We start from the raw sequence: 18,415 nt of genomic DNA on the forward strand, positions 1-18,415 counted from the left end.
CCTGCAGAAATGCGGTACAGTAGCCAAACTTCTGTCCCAGTGAGCTCCTTGAAAAACCATTATCCCAGTCTGCTTCATTGCCATGTCATTTCTGGCTTCAATCAACAAGAAAACCCGTGCCTCTCGACACGATTATCCTTCACGTGAGTCTGCCGACGTCCTTCCCGATCCGGATATCCTGCAGAAATCAAGTCACTGTGTCACGTGATCTTATCTAACCTGCGAAATGTGGCTGCAAAGCCATGCCAAGCCATTCGCTTGGCACTTGGCTCTCTGCAGCTTCAGTCAACCACTTTATCACTACTCCAACCACCCATTATTTTCGTTTGAGCAGCAATTGTTTTGACAAAGGGCCCAGGTATGTTTTGCGGCATTGAACTGGGTTGTCGGAGCTTCTAACGTCGGCGATTCATAGTACGGTTGCGATCGGATCCCCAAGTCTTTCCTCGATCGCGATTTGAAATTCGAACAGCTGTTAAACTGTGACATCCCTGAAGCTTGGTTTTGCTTCGCCCCAAGTGCTTCGGCCTTTGCGCAACGAGACTTCCGCTTCGCTTGTCTCTCCTTATTTTTCGAATTACAACCAGCTATCGGAGCCATCAGCGCGATTCACGCGAGATTTCGTTTGCGGCGCCGAGTTTTCAGTCGATCCGTGAATACTTTCATCTGGCCAGGCGCTCTTGATACCAGGCAAAATGGACTTCTCCAACATCTTGTACGTGTCTCATATTCGGCGCTGGACTACGGCTATCAAGCTCGGTGTTGGCTAGAAGGTGTTTGCTAGTTGCATCGAATTTGAGGTCGTATCCCCTCAGGGAAGGCGGGTGGCTGACAGTTGATCCCAGCCGTCTTGTTAACCTGGCGGTTGCCGTCATTATGGTTCTGGGTGGCATCGCCCAGTTCTTCCCTATTTCCCTCGGCGCGGCCGTTGTCGGTGTATATGTCATCATCTTTGGTCTTGGTATGTTCGCATTTGATGCCCCGTCCGTTTGCTTTACGCGCTGCTGACCGCAACAAAGTTATCGGTGGCCTGGAGTTCCTCCCTCATGTGCCCGACTATGTCTATCGCTATGCTTCGTTCCTCTTCTCGTTTGTTGGACGAGGTGCCTGTAAGTACTGGTCCTCCTCGCTCTTCCCTTCAGCTGATGCTGAAGCTTGGCAGTCTACATTTTCGTTGGCTGCCTCTTGCTACATGACGGCGTTCTGCGATATATTGCCGGTTCCATTGTCGGATTTATCGGCATTGGTTATGTCGTGCTGGAGTACATCCCCTCGATCGAGCCCCCGGCGAACATGCGCGAGTCGGACCCGACGTGGGGAGCCGAGCAGGTCTAAGCTCTCGGCATGACCTGTGATCTTGAGCGGCCGGATGAGACCGTGAATGGCCGCTATTTGCAAGGACGTACCTTGCTCGAGGCTGCGCGACGCAACTTTACGAGGGACGTTCATCGCGACACGAGTGGATGTGCGAATATAGAGGAGGTGCGATCTTGGACATTTGGCATGTCCAGACGATGTTGGATGCTTCTGTCATGATCAGCGATGTGTTTAGTCCGAATGTTCGACTATGTTTAGTAGTAGTAATGTTGATTATTACATACAACAGTACTGGGTCCAGAATCGAATGATTATCAGATGATCAGATCAGATCGAAAATGCATCCGTTCCGATGAAATTTGATCCCGATAAGAAAGACAGCCAGCCAATCAGAGTTCTTCTAATTCCGCTGACTGCGCTGTCAACCAATCGGCTTTATCGCGTCTAAATTACACAGAATTTGTGAGGCACGACATTCCTAATACGGGATAAACGATTCGCAATGGTGGGCCCGCTAAACCATGATGGGAATCCGGGGAGAGACACTTTTGGCTGCAGTGAATACTGTCGCGGCGCCATCAAACGGGCTTGAATTCAAATCGAAAAAAGTGGCCACAATATCAACCGCTGGCGCTGCTCGGCAACTTCAAGTGTGATTCCGTCCATGATTCATTCGTGCCCGCCGAACCCCATCTTGCAAGTCAACCCACAACAGGGTATCGGTGGTGTAAATCACCTTGCATTCGGAGATTTGCTTCTTCGAGAGCCTCCAAAAGCTGACGCCACTCCTGTTTACCTAGCTCCGGATCCCTACAAAATCGACCAAGCCACGGCTGGGTCCTCGTCTCTCGAAGCTCTGCCTATCGGAGAGTCCACTGCTTTTGCGAGTGGTCAGGAGGATCTCTTATCAGGTTGTCCGTGTGGGAGCCTGGCGGTTTGTCATTGATAACCTCCTGAGTCCATCGCCGATATTGGCTTCAACCCATCATCTCGCTCGAAGGGTTCGACTCATCTTCCTCATAGCTTTCACTCATCACCCTCTTCTAAACGAACGCCCGCTTGATCGAGAAATTATCTGCTCCTCCGACTGCATTCATTACGTATCGATAAATCGTCGCGACTTCATCCAGCCATAAAACGTCCTTGTCGATGTGCCTTTGACCCCTGAAACAAAGAATCTAGGAGGACGACAAGTGAGTGGATTCGATTTCTGGGATCAGCGGAGGCTCTACACTTGCACATCGTTTGGCTTGTGATCCGCCGCTGCCTCTATCTCTTGATGGAAATTCTGGGCTCTCTTCGGCCTCGAGGAGACCCTCTGATGCGCCAACCGTCCGCAGAAGATCTCGATGCTGCGCAACAGCTAATCTCTTCGGCCCGTGGTGCACGAGAAGCGCTCGATTATCATATGCAAGCAAACATCAATTCACACAATCACGATAGTCTGCAACAAAACGGTCAACGGGACGCGGGGACGGATATGGAGAATACCAGAGACGGAACAAATTCGATGAACGAGGGAGCTGGTAACTCGAAATCGTCGACTGGTTCCTCATCAAACCAAACCCCTTCGTTTCCAAGCCATTCGTGCAGGTATGCTTTTCCATCATTTGTGGAGAAATCTGCGATACTGATCTCCAATCCAGTAACTGTGGCACCAAGAGCACGCCATTATGGCGAAGATCGCCTACTGGCGCGATGATATGCAATGCCTGCGGCCTGTACCTCAAGGCAAGAAATGCACAGAGGCCCACAAAGCGGACTCGGGTCAACTCACAGTCAGACTCAGCCCCAGATCCCGGTTCGGGAGCCCGGAGCGTGTCCCCCGGCTCACAAACCGCTACCAACGGCGCCTGTCTCCCACAGGGATCGTGCCCCGGTGGAGGCAATTGCAACGGGACGGGTGGTGCTGAGGGCTGTGAGGGCTGTCCAGCATACAACAACCGCATGTACAGGGCTTCAAGGGCCGCCTGGAATCAGGCTGCTGAAGGCAGTAGGAAAGGGAATGGCGAAGCTGTGGGTGCAACTCCGGATGGTCCTGCACAGCTGGTGTCTTGCCAGAATTGCGGAACCACAGTGACACCACTTTGGAGGCGCGACGAGAATGGCAATCCGATCTGCAATGCTTGTGGTGCGTTCATCTGGTCATAAAGTCTCTCTATCTACCCTCTAACTTTTTATACTAGGCCTCTACTACAAACTCCATGGGTGCTATCGACCGGTAACCATGAAGAAGCCCACGATCAAACGGCGGAAGCGGGTCGTTCCGGCCGCGCGAGATCAGTCTCCAGACGCACTCACACAATCATCGGGCGCATCGTCGGCGTCTCCCGAGGCGCCAGCTGCCGTGGCCCTTGCTCGAGCAGCTGACCAGATGTCGTCGGATCAGAACGGCCACGTTCCGCCCAATCGACCACCGATCGCCGCACCACCCCCGGTGGATTTCACGGGGTACAACTCAGGCATCGCACCGACGACGACCACCTCCCTGCCATATCATCCTCACCCTGCTCCGCCCCGGTTTCCCGAGATGGACCATTTCAAGAGTCCCCGTCCCCCTTCACACTCTCCGAGCCCCATGTACGGCGACCGGTCAACATCACCCCATCATCCATCCGGGGCCGGGCAGCAACAACCACCACCCTTCCAAGAACCGCAAACCCTCCCACCTCTATCCGCCGAACGGAAAGACCAACAACAATTCCGACCAACAACAACGACACCATCCTCGTTCATGCCCGCCACTACTGCTACTCCGCCCTCGCGGGTGAATTCCATCTCGTCGATCCTCAACCAGGATGTGCCATCCTCGGATCGTACCCCACGCCAGCAACAAGATGCGTCCAACCCGTCCGGTTACCGCCCTTCTCCCAACGGGCAACAACAACAACAACAACCAGACAGCTATGTCCTCGAGCGACGAGCGCAGTTGCAGCGAGAGGCTGATGCGATGCGGGAGGCGCTGCGGCAGAAGGAACAGGAGTTAGCACAACTTGGTGGTGGACAATGATGATGATGATGATGATTCTCCTAATTTGCGTTTGATATCCCCTATTGATTGGCGTTTTATCAGCGGGAGCGATTGATTCCTTGTGTTTAATGTTATGTGAACCATGACCCAGGGATTGTAGAACTACTATTACTCAAATGTAATAATTGTCAACTTCTGATTCCCCTTTTCTCCCCGTGTTTCTTTGATCAGATCACAGGCAAGGAACAACTCATCCTCAACCATAATCACATCATGTCGTGAGTCAACAGTCAATGCACCTTCCAATCAATCAATCAGCAATCATGAGCCGCCAAAAAAGAAAAGAACAATCCAGCACCAAATCACAACGCCCCGCAATGCCCCTGAAGATGAATGCGTCTTTCTAATGTTTGATCAATATGATGTGATGTGTGTACTGTGGATGCAACATATGCAAGGTGTAATTTTTTTGTCTGTGCAGACGGTTAAAGAAGAGAAATGAGGTTGCATCAAACAACGCCTTCCAAGAATGCCGTACGGGTCTATGAAATCGTGATGCCAGGGAGAGGAAGTGTGAGAGAGAGAAGAAAAGGGTGGGGTTAGGAGGAAGAATCAACTTTGATCCGAGGGTTTTCCGTTGCGTTCGAGGAGCGGGATTTCTTTGCTCGAGCCGCCCGTGTTTTGCGGACGGAACAAGTCCTGCGAGTCGGTTGGGGTTTTTGAGCAACCTCCTCCTCAGAGGTTGCGGCCGTTGAGGTGGGCGGGGAAGAAGAGAATTGTGCGGTGGTACTGGTAGTATTGCTGCTGCTACTGTTGAAGCTAGAATTGCTGTTTGTATCGCTGCTGACAGTATTTTGGCTAGCGGGGACTGCACCGTCGCTGCTGGCCTGTTCGGCAACGGCTTCTGGGCTCACGCGCAGACGGAGCGAGACCAAGTCGCGCTCGCTACTGTTACTGTTCCCAAAGTTGATACCGACGGTCACATTTGGTAGGATGCGGCGTTTCCGTTCCCGGCCACGGTGAGAAGGGGCACAAGGCCGTGAAGCGCGGTCGTCGTCGTCGTCACTCTCCTCATTCGCGGTACGCTTACTCGCGGTGCTATTTCGTGACGACGATCGCGAGGAGGCCAGACATGGTTTGAATGCAGGTGACAGCATTCCCGGGGAAGAACCGGGGGTGCTAAAATCCTCATCTAAGAGTTTGGAAAATGCACGGTCGACATCGCCCTGGCACTGGCGCAGCACATCCACAATCGTGTCCTGGTCGTACCGGCCGCCCAGGGCTTCGTGGATGGATGAGATCTTCCAGGGACTTGCGACATCAATGACAGCCGGACCATCTGATGTTGTGGTCTCCTCGGTCACCTTGGGCTTTACAGCTGGAAGCCCTTCATGTGGACCATCAATGTTCCGCACGGATGAGTAGTGGTTGAAATTCTGCCGAATTTGATTAGTTTCACTGGGAGTGAGAGAGATGGTTGATCAACTCCGCAGCCCTTACGTGAAAAGCAATATGAACAGTTTCCCGCTCTTCACCCGGGGGAGCGTTGACATCGCGAAAGGTCTGAATTCCATGATCGGTATATACTCGGACATCGCGCTTGTAGAATTGGCAAAAGGCCTGCAGCTCCTCGGAGCCACCCCAGCTCTTATCCTCGCACGCACGAGCAACCATGGCATCGAAAGCCTGCTCTCGATCCTGAGCCGTAGGCGAGTTGGGCACCGGCGTGGTGGACGACCGCGCGGCGGCCGAGGCAGCTCGTTTCGGAGCACGACGCTGTCCACCCACTGCCGAAGCAAAATGCACAAAATAGTCACGGTTTTTCCGCATGTGCATGGCCAGGTCATTGCGTATCTGCGCTGCATGGTCCCAATCACCATACAGCTGGTCCGACAGCGCGTAGTACAGGCAATTACCTGATCCAGAGAACGTTAGCGCGCGTTTGCCAGGGTGATTCTCGCGTCAATTGATCGAATAGAACTTGTTCTGTGAAATGGTAAGGGTTGCTGCCTACCGTCTCCCCGGGTCGGATACGCGTAAAGCCCTAACTTTTCCAAGCACTCCATCCGGAGCGCGTCCGGGTCGGAAAAGACATTATTCTGAGCTCGCGCGGTCGACCGCGTTGAACGTCTTTTCGGCGGATCAACGGAGTTGTTGGCGGCGTTGTTCGAGGTCATGGGAGGCTTCTGGGCGGCCATTACCGGCACAACCCTGTCCGTCTTGTCCGCCGACGGATCGACCATGATTGCAAAGAGGACACTCTGCCCGGCCCGTCTCCCTCATTTGGGGACGCCACCGTCGACGAGGGGATTTCGTCGAGCAGAGACAAGTCAACAAGACCTGAAGTAGAAATTAAAGAGAAGGAGGCCCACGAACAAGGGCTCTCCTTCAGAATATCGTCTGATACCCTCTCTCCTTTTTTTTCCCTGTCGAGAGGACTTGCAAACTGCAAAAATGATCAAATCGCCGATCGGTTCGAGATTTGCAGCCTTGATGCCTGGAAAATCTGTACTTCCGGAAAAGGAATAGTTCGCCGCTGCTTTGGGAGTGACTCGGTAGCGCAAATCATCCAACGGGGCCACTCTGCCCTCATCGGGGAACTCGCCGGGGCCGCTTTTGTGGATGCGATGGAGCTGAGGGCTCGTCTCGGTTTTCCGCGGTATGGCGGCTCGAACAAATGCAAGAACTAATAAAGTATGAATGGCTTCGGCTTTGAATAAAATCAGGAGATCTGGTTGAAAATCCCCATCTGCTTGCTGCTCGCTCTTATCAGACCTAGTTATCGGCGAAACCGTCTGGCAATAAATCCGAACCTTCACAGAAAAGAAATTACTGTTGCAGCAGTCTTTTCCCATGGAGAACACAAACATTGTCGTTTTGGGGTATCTACAATCATTGCCCCGAAGCAACAATGGGAGCAAATGGCTGACAAGCAATGCCTAGAGCGGGCGTGATCGGCCTGACAACGGCCCTGCTCCTCTCGCGAGACCCAAAGAAAAAGATTACGGTTGTAGCAAAGCACATGCCAGGAGACTATGACATCGAATATGCTTCGCCTTGGGCAGGTGCCAATTATCTCCCGTATGTACTTCAAGGGTGTGTGCGCGATAATCAATGCGTGGTGAGTATACCAATGTGACTCGGCAACACAGGGTGGGCGCGGAGAACAACAAGGTCGGCAAGTTTGAAAAGGCAACATGGCCGTGGCTCCGAGATCTAGCGGAGAACTGTCCAGAAGCGGGGATTCATTTCCTACGTAAGCAGAAGCGCCCTCAATGTCGTCGAGCGCGAACTGATCAACAACAGCTACGGTGGTGTACAATCGAATCAAGGACAGAGAATCGACGACGGGACAATGGTTCTCCGAGCTGCTGAGGCCGGATCCGTGGTATAAAGACGTCGTTCCGGACGTAAGATGACCAGAACTTCTGAGTGTCTGATTGGTTTCATGTTTCTGACGTTGCCCGGCTACAGTTCCAACAACTGCCCAAGAGCGAGCTGGCACCTGGGATTGACAACGGTAACTCCTTCACATCGGTGTGTATCAACACCGCCATTTATCTCCCATGGCTCGTAGGCCAATGCCGGAAGAACGGCGTCGTTTTCAAGCGCGCCATCTTCAGCCATGTCAATGATGCCGCCTCCGCGCATCATTCCGGCCAAAAGGCCGACATTGTCGTCAACTGCACAGGGCTGTCGTCGCGGAAACTAGGCGGGGTTCTGGATGACACTCTTCTCCCCGCTCGGGGCCAGATCGTGCTCGTACGCAACGACCCCGGTGTCATGTGCTCAATCTCCGGCTCGGACGATGGAGACGACGAAGTCACTTATATCATGACGCGAGCAGCCGGTATGACGCCTAGACCTGCCGCATTCGAATGGCATTGACTTTGTTGTTTACAGGCGGCGGAACCATCCTCGGTGGTACTTATCAAAAGAACAACTGGGATCCCAACCCAGATCCTAACATTGCAGTGCGTATCATGAAGCGCTGCGTCGAGCTTTGCCCGAGCCTGGTCGGCAAGGGCCAAGGCATCGAGGGACTCAGCATCATTCGTCATGGTGTCGGGCTGCGCCCGCTGCGGCGGGACGGCCCGCGTGTCGAGGCAGAGAAGATTGATGGTCAGTGGGTGGTGCACAACTACGGTCATGGGGGTTATGGGTACCAGGCATCATACGGCAGCGCCGTGGCAGCCGTCGAGGCCGTGGAGCAGGCCTTGCAAAAGAAGACAGCGAAGCTCTGAGTTCCTAGTCTTTTGGACAAACGGAGACCTGGTACAGTAGATACCGAGCCTGTAGCTGATGATGACATGACACTGGCAAAGTCACAATGTTGATGAACGTAAACTTCCAATGAACTGTCCAAATGTCGAATCTGAAGATGCCCATGGAACAAACAAACTGTAGAACAGCATAGTATGCATCATCACGACGTCATATCATGTGATGGTCAAATGGAGGGAGGCATATAAACTTAGTATGTTCTTCCCAACGATAATGTGTCTTGTTCAACCAACCTGAATCAACTTGACATCGCAAAATGGTACAAACACGATCAGGCCGAGGGTCAACATCCAGCGAGCCATCGCGATCCACCGAAAAGCATCGGCCGGCTAAGCCCAAGGAGGACACCGAAGGCCGACCGCCAGGGGAAGAGATCGACGAGTATGCCGGAGCAGAAAAACGCAAGATTGAAAGAGACAGTATCGACAGGGAGGAGAAAAAGCAGAAAAATGGGATTCGTGGGCATGGGCAACAGACAGCTTCAGGTTCAAGAAATCACGATAGTGACAAGGTACCACCACAGAAAGCTGTCAAGCAGGACGTCACGGAGAAGGAAGAAAAGGAAGAAGAAAGAACCGATGCGACACCGCCGGAGGACAACAGCCGCATGACACGAAAAATCCGACATACGATTGAGGAGTTTGGTAGCCTGCCGCTGGAAGGTACCGCAGTCGCTGAACATCTAGAAGCGAGCCCCGAGGCGCTTCTGGCGATGTGTCTAGACGTGATGTTGAAATCAACGCGGATTTCTCATGAGCTGGCACAAAAGGCCGTCAAGACAGTGATCGATGCTGGATATCATGACATCAACGTTCTGGGCAAGACAACCTGGGACGACCGGGTGGAGGTTCTCGCTCGGGGAGGATACAACCGCTACCGGGAGCGCGGAGCGAGTATGATGGGAGACTTGATCGAGCTTATCAATGGGAAATATGGTCCGTCTGCATACAACAAAGGACGCCACAGTCTTCATGATGCTAACCAGGTAGCGCGGCTGCAGACGGCGACCTCAACAATCTTCTCAAAAAGGCCGATTACAACCCCCGCCGGGTTCGGGAGCTGATCAAAGAGATCAAGGGACTAGGAGATCTCGCTACGGACATTTTCTTCGACAACGCGCAGGCTGTTTGGCCGGTGCTGGCGCCTCACGTCGACGCACGCAGCCTGGACACGGCGGAAGAAGTCGGCATCGGTAGGGATGTCAACGCTATGTATGAAGCGCTGAACCGTGACCCGGTCGAAATGAGCAAGCTGGCGCTGGGACTGTCAAACGCGCGACTAGCCAGGAGACAGGGTGCTATCAAGCAAACCAACTAAATGCCTCCATGCCGCTTCCCCCGCATCTGAGTCAGTTCACTGCCGATGTTATGACCGCCAGGCAATCGCGGGCCATGAATGTACAGTATCTATCGGGGATCAAGACACCTGCCGTTCTCAGTCCAGTGTTCCGAGTATTATTCTATACTTCTCGAAATTGTCGGGAAGGGCATCAGACGAGACATCATTTCCGCAGAGCGGAGTATCTTCAATACAGTAGTACTACTGTCCATCTCTCCCCTTAGTTTCTCCGACTCGGAGTTACCCTCGTGGCACTCACACTGTCCGAACGTCTTTGGATGGGGAATGAATCATCGCATGCCCTGCGGCTGGTGCCATCGGATGAATCATAGGACTCTCACAAATCCATCTACAGGATTCCGCTGATAAAGATGAGCCGAGAGCACAGATTTTCCTATCTGGGTAGCTGGGAAACCAAGTCAACACCAATCTCGGTCTGAACCAGGATGCGAAGGACGCAAACCCTAGCGAAGAACACCCGCAACTTCGCAAGTGTAGTAGCAAGAGCTTCCTTCATCTCCCGCTCATCGTGGTGGCATGCAAGCACGTGAAAACCAAAGAGGTTCCATTTGTGTCTATATGGGATATAATGGCCATTGTTTTTTCTACTAGCATTCTATACAATCTCAACTCCATTGCAGGTTTCCAACAGATCGGATCAATGGCCGAGTGTCCCAGAACAGGGTATAAAGGAACTATATCAGACAATGAACATCAACGATAACCCGACTTGCCAGGCTGGAGAACCCCGCCGCGACCTACAATCGAAGCAGACGAGACAATTGACCATAAGTGCTTGCTAACGAATACAGAACTTCTCATTCGTCTTAACAAGGCCAATTACTAGAATAACAGGATACTAAAAGAGAAAGATCATTTGTGCTTTTGAATGGCAGCCTCGATGGCCGCGGGATTGGCGCCGACAACCTCCTCAACCTTTTCACCGCCCTTGAAGAGCAAGAAGGTGGGCATGGCGCGGATGCCCAACTCCTGGGCGATGTCGGGGCTCTCGTCGACGTCGAACTTGATAAATTTTACGTCTGGGTAGTCTCGGCTGTAGTCCTCAATCTTGGGGGCGATGGCCTTGCAAGGGCCGCACCAGGTGGCGAAGGCGTCGACCACGACGAGCTGATTGCCCTGAATGGCAGTATCGAACTCTGATTTGCTGGAGGCTGTCAGAACCGAAACCATTCTTGTGTGACACTCAATGAAGGAACCTACCCCTTGATCTGGGTAACGCCAACCATGGTGACTGGACTCTGGCGGAACGTAGTCGGTCGGGAAGCGGAGAAGAACCGTGGCGTAGGACGGTATAAGGAGACTGGGGTTCTGATATATATATACGACGGAGCGGTCACTCGACGCAAAGAAGACGATATCAATGTGAGAGATCTGACTCCGTTAGACGGGGCGAGAGTCGGGAAAACTTGGTGGGAAAAAAGTTAAGACGCGTATGAGGGCAATGACGAGATGAGGGGCATTTTTAAATGAGATTCTGTTGGCACTTCGGAGAAGAGGGGCAATCGCCAATCTTTGGAGTGACGTTATTAGTCAGAAAACGGTTCCCGTGCTTCTTTTCTCTTTTCCTGAGCTTCCCCTCTCTAGTCTGGAGTGGTAGTTGGTAAAAATATGAGTGATCCATCGGGCGGATGATTAATATGCTATGCTCCAGGAAGAAAAAGGTGCAATGGTGATGTAGCTTTCATGTTCTGGAACTGTCCACTCTGAATAATCCAAAATGGACCTCGGTGCTTGCTTGCTTGATCAAACTCGGAGCAACAAAACGTACCTCATTTTGTGCTTTGCCACTGCTTATTGAATTGAATTTCCAGCCGGTATGTAGTGCAAAGATTGTTCTCTGTTCTGTTAGAATATCTTCAATGATGTCAGCCCTGGTGTAACTGTGTCCTATTGATCCTCGCCAATTGGCACAGTCAAGCCCTGTACTAACCAGTCCTCAATCCTGACAATCGGCAACTGGATACATTCTCATGCAGCAAAGGAAGCCCTGAAGCTCGGCCGAGTCGGCAAAGACAGCGTGGTGATTCGGTCAAAGTCAAGAGAGAAAAATGCCGAAGTGGCGAATTCGCAATCACGTCCGATCATGGGTTAGTGCTTGTTACCTGCGCGTGATATCATGTTCCTGGTGATTCCTTCCAATAATAGATTAGTCTAGAAGTACGGTACTCCGTAACTGGAGCTAAACCCTTACACATGGTAAATAATAATACGGAGGACATTAAAGTTACCATTTCACTCATAGACACTAGACTCTCACACTCTAGAAAAACTAGAGGAAGACCCTGGAGGCCTGGACAGTACTAATAGTACCCGTGTTCCAAGGACGCACCCAGGTAGGTACTACATACCTAGTAGGTACCTAGTGGTTGTGGGTGCACGTTAACAGGCGCTAACCTCTTTTCGTTCCTTACGGTAGTACCTACCCATCTAAAAAAACTAGGGATTTTGGGAACTGTTATTCAACGGTTAAATAACGGTAATCTCTTTTAACTGTCATATAACAGTAAATTTCGAAACTTACTGTTACGCAACTGGATGATCGTCTGTAACGTTTCGTAACTGAGCAACGTTTTGCCAACACAACGTTATCTCCATTCAGAACGCTTTGATCGAAATAACTGGGGGCAACATAAGGAACTGACTCAACATCTATCAACTGTCATAGAACGTTAAACCAAAGTAAGTGCTTCATGAGGTCCAGTACTGATCGTCCTCCCTGACTTTGAGTAGAACATGCCTCAGTCTTCCGAGTTCTGCGAGCACAGATCTCGAGTAGCAATGCTACTGGTTGCATAGTGATACAGCGTGCCAGTTAATCTGCAAGTAGGGTTTACACGACGCATGTCAAATCTAATTCCTGTTGCATTACGGCATGAGGCTTGGAATCTGGTACTTAAAAATACTATCCATAGAAAATCAATTGAAATGCTCGTCCCCAAAGTCACAACTATACAGAAAAATATTGTAAACCTTCTCCCTCCATAAATGGTCGAGCTCAGTCAACGAAGACGGAATCCTGAGCCTCGTAATTTCCTCCGGCACTGCGTGGGGAACGCGGTGGTCTCGGCGGCGGTGCCGGCCCTGTATGATGCCATTTTTCGTGATCATTTTGGTTGTCTTGCCGCGCTTTGCACTCCTTCGTGTGGTGAAGATCTCGCAGAATTGGTCTTTAGTGATAGATCGTTATTCGTCTGGTATGATTGACCAGACTTGCAAGATGTATTTCCACCTGCCTTCAGCGGCGTTGGGATCCGAAGCCTTCAAGTCTAGATATAATTTTATCTCGACACATAAATTGGCGTATATTTCTGTTCAGAAGTCAGTTCACTCCCAGTTGGGAACCCGAGTCATTGTGCGTTCAACTTGCCCCTTAAGTAATACTGTGCTAGCCTGGAGGAGCGCTTGATATCAAGGTAGCCCTGAAGGAAGTAGAATACATAGAGAAAGTTTCCCGGGGTGAACTTCGAAGCAAAATACTCATGCAGAAGTTTGCCTTCGGAGGATCTTCGAATGCTCCCTGGGACATTTGGTTCGACCTCCATCATGAAGCGACATGTGTCTGCGTTTTGCATTAGCTGTGCCCTTCCTTTGTTTACGAGTCTGAGAGGACGGAGTCATCAGAAAGTTCGATCATAGTATTGTGATCCAACTGTCAAGGGCTCTAGTGTGTCACTTCCCTTGAACCTTTTCAGTGTCTCGCATTTGTAAGATCGCAGCTTTTGGCCGATAAAATCTTCGGTGGCTTCCCAATCGTAATCCTCCGGCGTGATTTCGTCCCCATAGACTGACTTGATTATTTCCTCTGCAGCGTCCGCATCGTTGTGGAAATAGAGAAGAGCCATCCACCGAGTCTTCCTCTCTACAACTTTTCTCCTGGAATCCAGTTCTCCCATTGAACGGTGTAATTCATGCGACCGGTTTTGCCTGCGCCTCTTTTTGCGCACTTGTCGATATGCGGATTCCTCTTCCTCACTGCCGACACTGGATCCCACGCTGGACTCCTCATTGACAAACATCGCACGTTCAGAGGTCATGTTCCATAGTAGAATGATGTGCAACCTCGATAAACGTCAACTCAATGTGAGAGCTCTCCAAAGGTGAGATCGAACGGTGGCTTTCCTTGACCGGCCTTTTCTACGTGCTCCAAGGTCGCGCCTTCCTTCCCTTTAGACGTACTATTGTTTTTCACTTCCAACTTCCTTCCCGCAGTTTACCAAGCCAATACGCCTAAGGTAAATTACGCCTTCGCTGACTACCAGGTGTGCCTGCAGTCTTGAGCTCATCGGTCATTCCAAGCCTGAATTGTGATAAACGGACCTTTGCCGAGTGTAATCGGGTCACATCAAGTCAATCGACTTCGTGAATCACCAGGCGACATATTGCACCATCGGGATTGTAAGATCTGATGGGTCCACACAAATTGCGGGCTCGTCTATACCACTACTCGCGGTACCGCGACATTCCATTCTCAAGTCGTCAGGTTCACTCAGCACGCCGCCATGGGAGTTTAACTTCAGAAAGATCGATAAAGTCGAGCCATGCGGAAACGGGCATAGTTTGTGAGTTTGTGATGAGGTACTTGGTGATGGAACTGGCGCATACTGTCCAGCTCCCGACAGAGATCAAAATGTCAAGGGGATCAAGAGATGCCGCGAGGGCAGCCCAAGCCCCTTATCTCAGACCGCTGAGATGCAAGGCTCCGAAACGGAAGACGAACTACTACCATCTCCTGAGCAAAATGATGATGATTTCGCAGGGGAGGATGTAGAGGACACCGCTTCGGACGAGGAAGTGGAGGACGACACTTTGCAGACTTCGGAAATGCGTAAGGTACTCAGAGAGCTGCAGGAGGATGTGTTCGAGCAGAGTTATGCTCCTGAAAATCTAGAGACATCCGACGCCAGGGAACCGGGCGGAGAGGACGTTGAAATGCACCCTCCACCGCGACCCGCTTTCACTGACCTTCATGATCATTCTGAAGAGATACCACATCACTTTTCTCCCGTCATGGATGACCTATCCCTCATGCTCGGGCTTTGGTGCATTGAATCTGGAGTGACCAATTCTAGCTACAGCGCCCTACTGCATATTCTAGACGAGGTCAATGACGTCGCTCAACTGCGGAAGCTCCCTCGATCTCTTTCCACCTTGAAGAGTAACACGAAACGGCAATTTCCGTTGTTGAAGATGCGCCGAAAAAGGATACCTTTGCAGGAAGACAAACTGGCCACTGATCCTGCGAAACAGAATCGCGGCATGGGTCTGAATTCTCCGTCGTCATGGATTTACTGGATCGATCTCCAAGACCTGTTCTCAACAATGCTGTCTTCCGATGAATTCCGTCGTCGGCTGCATATCGGAATGGCCGAATTTGTGACAGAGGACTCGCAACTTTGGGACTCTCGCAGCTGGGCATCATCCATCCGAGCAAGTTCTGGGGATTTTGCACATTATCCAGACAAATCTCCGATTTTCCCTTCGGACTTCGTTTATTACAGATGCGATGACCATCGCTGTGCGTGCCATTCAGACGAGCGGCCATTACATGTCGGTCGTGTTCTTGAGTTTGGCCGCGACTATCGCAATGAAACACAAGTCAAAGGAGGTATTCTACTCAGAATTCAATCGGCTCTAACTCACTCGGAAGCAATGATGGAATTCCAGTCTCTCATGTCAGACTCTGAGCTGATCCTGGTCGAAAAGAGTCGACGGGACTATCCACTCATCCCAGAGAGCCATGTGATTCGCCGGGAGCCCAGTGTGTACTTGGACTATGTTTCAGGAGGGATTATGAATCAGCCAGCGACTGCTGTTCCCTCTTCATACCTTTTTTTCGTTCGCCGTATCTTCAATCCCCAAAGGGGAGAGATTCGACCACTTCAAGAAACTCATCCCCCCCGTGGAGAGTTGGAGATTGCACAATTTGGTCGGTCCTATCTCGTAGACACGTTCAAGTCTGGAAAGTGCATTTCTGTTCCCTACAATTGCTTCGTCGACGGTTTCGGCCTCTACCGTAGGGCTTACCGGTCACTCCTCGGCATTTACGTTATCCCCGCTGGACTCGACTTGCATGATCAATCACGTCTTTCAAACATATTCCCTGTAACGCTTGGTCCACATGGCAGTGACACCGATGATGTGGTCAATGCGCTTACTTCGCTCCGGCATCTTGACCGCGGTGTCTCGATGCATATCAATGGCGTTGAGACGGTTTTATGCGCATTTACCCTGGCATTCCTTGGTGATATGCAACAGCAGAACGAGAATGCAGGAATCAAGCGTCACAATGCAACGAAAGGATGTCGCTTCTGCCTAATCGACCAGGAAAATCAGGGAAATTTGCAGTATGACCATGTGAAGAACGGCAGATACCATTATCAAACGGCACAGCTTCGCCAAATTGCGGACAGCAAATCATCGAGAACCGCCAAAGAAAGATTCTGCAAAACATGGGGTATAACTGTCGAACCACCACCTTTGGCGAAACTGACACCGGCTTTGGATTTGATCCTAAGTCGGCCTGCAGATCCAGTTCACTCAGAATTCCAGGGTATCGCAAGAATGGCTCATCACTTTCTTCTCGATGCCATACTTACCGCAGGAGCTAAGCAACTATATGCGAGAGAGATACGGAAGTTTCCTTTTCCGCCAGGCTGGAGTCGGCTGCAATCGCCACTCCATCATTTGCAATCGTACCAGATGCAGGAACATGGTCGCGTGTCCGTCATCATACCACTGCTCTTGCGATGCTGGCTTAAAGACGAGCATGTCAATCCTAAATATAAAGCAGCCGTGGGAAAAGAATTCATGAAGCCGGCTCCTGAGGCTATTGTTTCAGTATATGCGGCGCTTGCGAAAATAAATAGTGTAACCATGACTTACAGTGTGACAACTGACGACCGAGAAAACCTGGAAACAATCCTCCTAAACGGGAGAAGATTGTTTCAACGAATGGTTGAAGCCGCGGTCATGGCCTACCGAAATAGCTCTCGCTCAGCATCGGAACAATCACAGTCTCTCATGGGAACCCCCCAGCCTCGTGATGCGAGGTCTGTATCCGTGGAGTCACTTACAAGCGTCTTCAATGCGCAAGGGAATGTTGAGGATTCGAATGAGGTGCTCTCGGGACAGCAATCATCCCGCAGCACAAAGCGATCGAACGAATTCAAAGCTCTCCTGAGCCGCCCTAACGTTCACGTTGCCAAACATTTCAACATCCTGGCGGAAGAATATGGTGTACCATATGCAGCAAATGTTTTCGCAGGGGAGATGACTCACAAGGAAGTTTTGATTCTTACCAGTGGTTGTCTGCACCTTGATTCCATTTTGCCTTGTTAGATTCAACTTGATGAAGGCCATTTGCAACAACAACTCGTACTAACCAGCGTTCGCTAGATTTTTCAAGAAAGTTGTCATGAAGACTAACCACCAGGAAGTTGAATACCGCCTTCTCTTAAGGTTCAATCTCCAACAATCTGTGCGGTTTCTTCTTGCCGGTGCCTTTGCTCAATCAGAGCCGAGATTGACTGCGCAAGTCAAGAGAGTATACAACAAATGCCCTCAGATCTTCTCGTCCATTTGCTCCCGCGCCGACCGTGTGACTGACTTCGAACAAGCTGAGCCTAGCATTCAAGGGGATGATAATCATCTGTCTCCTTGTGTTTTCAAACGGCTTAGTCGGGTTCAAAGCAGTGCTTTGGGGCTCCCTCACCGATTTGACGAGCCTCTTTCTGACCGCTGGCTTCTGGTCGCGTTGAGAAATGCATATGACCATGATTACAGGATCCCTTCTGCTGTCTCTTTGGGCGATTTCCCGGCAAGATGGTTCCAGCAAATTTCGTTCACGGAACGGTAAGGCTGGTCGAACCCTGCTACGTTTCATCATCCTAGAAGTAGAAATAGCCAGAGCAGCACTCCCACAAGCGCAACTCTAGAATGTGCTGTTAACTTTTTTTTTGTTCAGGACTAGATATCGACGACTTTCTTTTCGAATCGGCGACTTTCTCTATGCCCGAGGAAATCTGGCTCGGCTACATGTCATTCTTGTTCACGAGATAATAGCCGGAAGTCCTCGCTTGTTCATGATGGTGGATCTAATTGAGGAAAAGATGTTTGAGATGGATGAACCTCTTGATCTTCCCTTGCTGAAATTCAAAGGTGATCGAACCCTTATTGGGCTACCATTTGTCGGGGGCCTGAAACCTTACGTGCTCTCCGTGGACAAGGGCCCATCGAGAACCCTAACTTACAACGCTGCTGGGAATGGCGAATATCTGCTCAAGTGTACCTGGGATAGAATAGAATTCTTATAAATAGACAATCTGATCTCAACTTTCATCACGGCCCAGAATTTGCAATTTTTGACCAGGAGAATGCAGGACTGAATGATAACCGTAATACGGTAATAATGCCCCAGGGGTATTTAAAGCAAGCACCACCGGAAGATCGAACCTGCCAATCTTTCATCTCGACATCTCCTCGTCG

The 18,415-nt window shown here is 50.9% G+C and overlaps 8 protein-coding genes across 8 annotated transcripts; 6 read left to right on the forward strand and 2 right to left on the reverse strand.

Annotated features, from left to right (window-relative positions):
- Positions 1–695: 695 nt before the first annotated feature.
- VTN31DRAFT_6312 (uncharacterized protein) lies at positions 696–1,335 on the forward strand (the record flags this gene model as incomplete). Its single annotated transcript, XM_069406909.1, has 4 exons — positions 696–715; positions 846–961; positions 1,020–1,109; positions 1,163–1,335. 4 exons carry the CDS (start codon positions 696–698, stop codon positions 1,333–1,335), a joined length of 399 nt encoding a protein of 132 aa, XP_069259394.1.
- A 646-nt stretch (positions 1,336–1,981) lies between these two features.
- VTN31DRAFT_6313 (uncharacterized protein) lies at positions 1,982–2,453 on the forward strand (the record flags this gene model as incomplete). The annotated part of the gene is made up of 2 exons (XM_069406910.1): positions 1,982–2,044; positions 2,118–2,453. 2 exons carry the CDS (start codon positions 1,982–1,984, stop codon positions 2,451–2,453), a joined length of 399 nt encoding a protein of 132 aa, XP_069259395.1.
- A 143-nt stretch (positions 2,454–2,596) lies between these two features.
- On the forward strand, positions 2,597–4,327 carry VTN31DRAFT_6314 (uncharacterized protein; the record flags this gene model as incomplete). Its single annotated transcript, XM_069406911.1, has 3 exons — positions 2,597–2,910; positions 2,964–3,448; positions 3,504–4,327. 3 exons carry the CDS (start codon positions 2,597–2,599, stop codon positions 4,325–4,327), a joined length of 1,623 nt encoding a protein of 540 aa, XP_069259396.1.
- Positions 4,328–4,887: 560 nt separating this feature from the next.
- On the reverse strand, positions 4,888–6,531 carry VTN31DRAFT_6315 (uncharacterized protein; the record flags this gene model as incomplete). The annotated part of the gene is made up of 3 exons (XM_069406912.1): positions 4,888–5,724; positions 5,789–6,204; positions 6,303–6,531. The coding sequence occupies 3 exons, from the start codon at positions 6,529–6,531 to the stop codon at positions 4,888–4,890; spliced, it is 1,482 nt and encodes a 493-aa protein (XP_069259397.1).
- Positions 6,532–7,141: 610 nt separating this feature from the next.
- Positions 7,142–8,532, forward strand: VTN31DRAFT_6316 (uncharacterized protein; the record flags this gene model as incomplete). Its single annotated transcript, XM_069406913.1, has 6 exons — positions 7,142–7,170; positions 7,232–7,384; positions 7,441–7,544; positions 7,595–7,698; positions 7,763–8,138; positions 8,192–8,532. The coding sequence occupies 6 exons, from the start codon at positions 7,142–7,144 to the stop codon at positions 8,530–8,532; spliced, it is 1,107 nt and encodes a 368-aa protein (XP_069259398.1).
- A 296-nt stretch (positions 8,533–8,828) lies between these two features.
- Positions 8,829–9,635, forward strand: VTN31DRAFT_6317 (uncharacterized protein; the record flags this gene model as incomplete). Its single annotated transcript, XM_069406914.1, has 1 exon — positions 8,829–9,635. The coding sequence occupies one exon, from the start codon at positions 8,829–8,831 to the stop codon at positions 9,633–9,635; it is 807 nt and encodes a 268-aa protein (XP_069259399.1).
- Positions 9,636–10,783: 1,148 nt separating this feature from the next.
- Positions 10,784–11,157, reverse strand: VTN31DRAFT_6318 (uncharacterized protein; the record flags this gene model as incomplete). The annotated part of the gene is made up of 2 exons (XM_069406915.1): positions 10,784–11,075; positions 11,132–11,157. 2 exons carry the CDS (start codon positions 11,155–11,157, stop codon positions 10,784–10,786), a joined length of 318 nt encoding a protein of 105 aa, XP_069259400.1.
- Positions 11,158–14,620: 3,463 nt separating this feature from the next.
- On the forward strand, positions 14,621–17,269 carry VTN31DRAFT_6319 (uncharacterized protein; the record flags this gene model as incomplete). The annotated part of the gene is made up of 1 exon (XM_069406916.1): positions 14,621–17,269. The coding sequence occupies one exon, from the start codon at positions 14,621–14,623 to the stop codon at positions 17,267–17,269; it is 2,649 nt and encodes an 882-aa protein (XP_069259401.1).
- Between the last annotated feature and the right edge of the window lie 1,146 nt (positions 17,270–18,415).

This window comes from Thermomyces dupontii (assembly GCF_041956625.1).
Source record: "Thermomyces dupontii strain NRRL 2155 unplaced genomic scaffold VTN31scaffold_6, whole genome shotgun sequence".
In the NCBI taxonomy this organism is placed as follows: Eukaryota; Fungi; Ascomycota; class Eurotiomycetes; order Eurotiales; family Trichocomaceae; genus Thermomyces; species Thermomyces dupontii.